Source organism: Sinocyclocheilus rhinocerous, unplaced genomic scaffold (genome assembly GCF_001515625.1).
Source record: "Sinocyclocheilus rhinocerous isolate Xijiao unplaced genomic scaffold, SAMN03320098_v1.1 scaffold3201, whole genome shotgun sequence".
Taxonomy (NCBI): Eukaryota; Metazoa; Chordata; class Actinopteri; order Cypriniformes; family Cyprinidae; genus Sinocyclocheilus; species Sinocyclocheilus rhinocerous.
Window position 1 is genome coordinate 391,468 of NW_015662182.1, and position 3,889 is coordinate 395,356.

Consider the following 3,889-nt stretch of genomic DNA (forward strand, 5'->3'; position numbering starts at 1 on the left):
GGTGTTAACCATATTTTCTACTGATTGAGAGAGGAAATACTGCAGTATATTGACTTAGAATGCCCTATTTTACTGTCATGATGAGTGAATATTGTCAAAAAATACCACACTAAATAGTGACTAAACACGACCCCTTTTAATGTTAACCAGGAGTCACTCTCATTCATGCATCTCAACATGCATCTACACTAAAGAGCGGTGTAGCGTCTGCGTAAAATCATGGATGGTCTTTGGGATTTATGGCTTAAGAGACCCCTTTTAGCCTTTGACATTTGCATATAAATGACAGTCCTGGCCACAGACTATACATTTATATGGGTGCTAAATTGCCAAATAATTCTCCCCACTATCAAGGAGATGCTAAGCAGTCTAACACTATCATCTCCCCAACTGACTTCAAACAGTTTCCAAAGACAAGTAAATGACCCCCCGGTGCCAGGCGCCGATGGGCCTGGCTGACCAGCAAACTACAACAGGCTCACATAACACACACACACACACATGAGTAACAAACTAAAAAAAACAACAAACAAAAAAGTGCATGTGATATTAACAGACGAACTACGCTCATATTTATAATTCCAAACACTAAGTGACAGGTGCTAGGAAAAGCTGTTTTGTACTCATTTATTGAGTCGTCGGCTGCGCTGCTGCCAACTGAATTCGCTGCCGCTCACTGCACAGAACAGACGCCGAAAGAGGTGACACTTCTCTGAGAAAGTCAGACCTTGCGTTTGCGGGACAGCACTGGCGAAATCTTCCAACTGAACCATAGCTAAGGTTTATCCAAAAAAGTCGCTAGGCTTGTCAGTATGAATATTCTATGGAAAAAAGCCGCTAAAAGGGTCTGAAAGTTGCTCAATCTAGTGCTAAAGTCACCCCACTGGATGCAACAAATGCCTCATTTGTAATGGGTTTTATTGGTTGTCTCGTCCTGCTGGGAGACAACATCACAGTATGTTAAGGGGCGTAACATTTCCGTCACACGCTTGAGGCATTCGGCCAATCAAACGCACTGGATAGCTGGCCAATCAGAGCACACCTTGCTTTTTTAGAACGATGAGCTTTGTAAAAATCGACGCGTTTCAGAAAGGCAGGGCATAGAGGAGAAACAGAAATGTACATTATATGGAAAATAATGTGTTTTTTGAACCTTAAACCGCATAAACACATTGCATTACACCAAATACACAAAATAATGTTATTTTTAGCAACGTCATATAACCCCTTTAAATATTACTTAATTCAAAGTTAACTCAAGTACAACGATTTGAATGATGGAACATTATGTGCAATAGAACAATATGTGGGAAAAAAACTGAACTGAATACTTTCTGAATGCAGTGTTTTAATTAACATCTGTGCTAATCAAGTTTTCGCCACACATTTTAAATTCAAAAGCACAGTTTTAGATACAAATGTTCATTTTTATTTTGTTATGTTTATCTTGTTTGAGCCCTAGGCAACATTTCAGCAAACCCAAGTTCTGAAGTGAATGTGTGTTTGTGTATATGTGTACCTGGCAAACATCAGAGCGGATACCAGACTTCCAGAAACCCTGACTGCTGAGCTCCACTGTGACCTCCCTTCTCATCGTATTCTTCTGCCTGATCTTCTGCAGAGCTTCCTGTAAATCAGTTTTTGGACACAGTATTCACACAATAATGACAATGTACTGTACTAAAACCTGATGCCTTCAAACTGCTCATTCAGTCAATGCGCAAGTGTTTTTTTTTTTTTTTTTTTATGAAAAAGAACTTCATGCTACCCTTCCATAATGATCATATTTATTATTTAAGGTGTCTTTGTCACATTAGCTATTTCTATGTACATAAACCACACATGCAGACACTTACCTCTCTTTGCGTTAACTTCTGTTTTTCAATTTGTTTAACCTTCGGGCTGTTGGCCAACAAGTGCCGCAATTTCACATAACTCTTCCACAACTTTTGATACCTGCAATGAAAGCAGTAAACTGCAGTATTGCACCTTTATCATTATTATATTATTTAAAAAAATCATTATTAATAATAACTCACTGCATCAAAATAAAAGCTTAATGGTATAATGTTTGAAAAAGAAGAAATGTAGTAAATATTAGCATTGCAATTTTACAGTTGTACTGTAAAATTTTGTTGCTGTAATTGTTTAATATATATATTTTTAAATATTCACCATAAAAAACATACTCATTTTGATTATTGTTGTTTTATTATCATATTGAATAAGTCAAAAACAGTGCTATCTCCTTCCATGCTATGTCCTTTTTGGTGCGGTCATGATAGCAGCTAGAGGACACATCATACAAACATGCCCTCTGCTGCCACAACTCAACAAGAATTTGTTCTTTATGGGTATCCCACGTATACCTCCTACTTTTTTTTTGCCTCCATGGCATTGAAATTGTAGCGTCGCTGGTCGCGTGGATCAATACGTCATTTCATGTTGCAATTTCATTGGCTGCTGAGTAGACGCAGGTCGTTGCAGCAAACACGAAAAAGAAGAAATGTAGTAAATATTAGCATTGCAATTTTACAGTTGTACTATACAGTTGTAATATATATATTTTTAAATATTCACCATAAAAAACATACTCATTTTGATTATTGTTGTTTTATTATCATATTGAATAAGTCAAAAACAGTGGGAATGTGGCTTATGATAACTCAAGTGGAGAGAGATTTCTGTTTAACTCTGTTCCCTTTAAAGCCCGGGATACACTGCACGATTTTAGCAATCCTATAAGATCATTACTTTATCACACTGTGCAACATGGATCGTTTAAACTTGGGTACGACAAGCATGTAGACTGTACGATGATGACACCTATTGAATCGTAGGCTGCGACGAATGCAATATGGACCCGCTCATGGTTTGGGAAAAGAGGACAACTTGGGATGCCAGTTTTGCACAGGGAGCTTGGCAGCTGCAGTTCCTCCGCTGTCTCCTTCCATGCTATGTCCTTTTTGGTGCGCTCATGATAGCAGCTAGAGGACACATCGTACAAACATGCCCTCTGCTGCCACAACTCAACAAGTATTTGTTCTTTATGGGTATCCCACATACCAGTATACCTTTTACTTTTTTCTGCCTCCATGGCATTGAAATTTTAGTGTCACTGGTCGCGTGGATCAATATGTCATTTCATGTTGCAGTTTCATTGGCTGCTGAGTAGACGCAGGTCATTGCAGCAAATACACTGTGCGTTGATCATGCTGAATTTCTGACACTGTCAGAAAACTATCATAGGCTATGTTTGGTCGCAAGACCGGGAAAACGCCCATCTTTGAACCTCTCTCACTGTACGACATAGGACCACCGATTAAGAGCCACGATCACAGAAATCGCCACGATTGCTTCACGATGGCAATCTTTCGTCTGGGACAGCCAAAAATAGTGCAATGTATCCCGGGCTTAACTCAGTGGTTCTAAATCCTGGCAACCCACCGCTCTGCATATTTTGCATGTCTCTCTTATTTAACACACCTGATTCAGATAACCAGCTCGTCAGAAGAGAGCTCCAAGCATGAATTGTGTTTTGATTTACAGGGTCCCCACACAATGTTCATTGCTTCCTACTCCCTGAGCAAGGGAAATCCATTGAAAGTTTACTTTTCTTCTGAACATTCATTCACGGATTTGCGCTACGCCAATGCCACTGCCTGCAGCGTGACAATTTACCTCTGTAAATAAATACAATTTAAATTCACGTCTTGCACACTTTAATGCCCTTTGAATGGAAAATATGCGCTCCCTTCGAACTGGAATCATGGCGGAATATCCTGTGAAGTCCACTTTGCAGGGCACTTAGGGCACTTAAGAACAAACATCTGAAGTGACATTTGAGAAACACAAAATGTGCAAAGCGGTCGGACGCGACGGACGCGAG

At 39.5% G+C, this 3,889-nt stretch overlaps 1 protein-coding gene across 1 annotated transcript in view; it reads right to left on the reverse strand.

Moving 5' to 3' along the window:
* LOC107727962 (ribonuclease 3-like) overlaps window positions 1–3,889 on the reverse strand; it is a 44,450-nt gene that overhangs the window by 21,740 nt on the left and 18,821 nt on the right. Inside the window, exons 16-17 of the mRNA XM_016538009.1 lie at window positions 1,857–1,956; window positions 1,520–1,627 (exon numbers count right to left, since the gene is read on the reverse strand). Coding sequence (XP_016393495.1) covers window positions 1,520–1,627; window positions 1,857–1,956 — 208 coding nt within the window. The remainder of the gene's footprint in view (window positions 1–1,519; window positions 1,628–1,856; window positions 1,957–3,889) is intronic.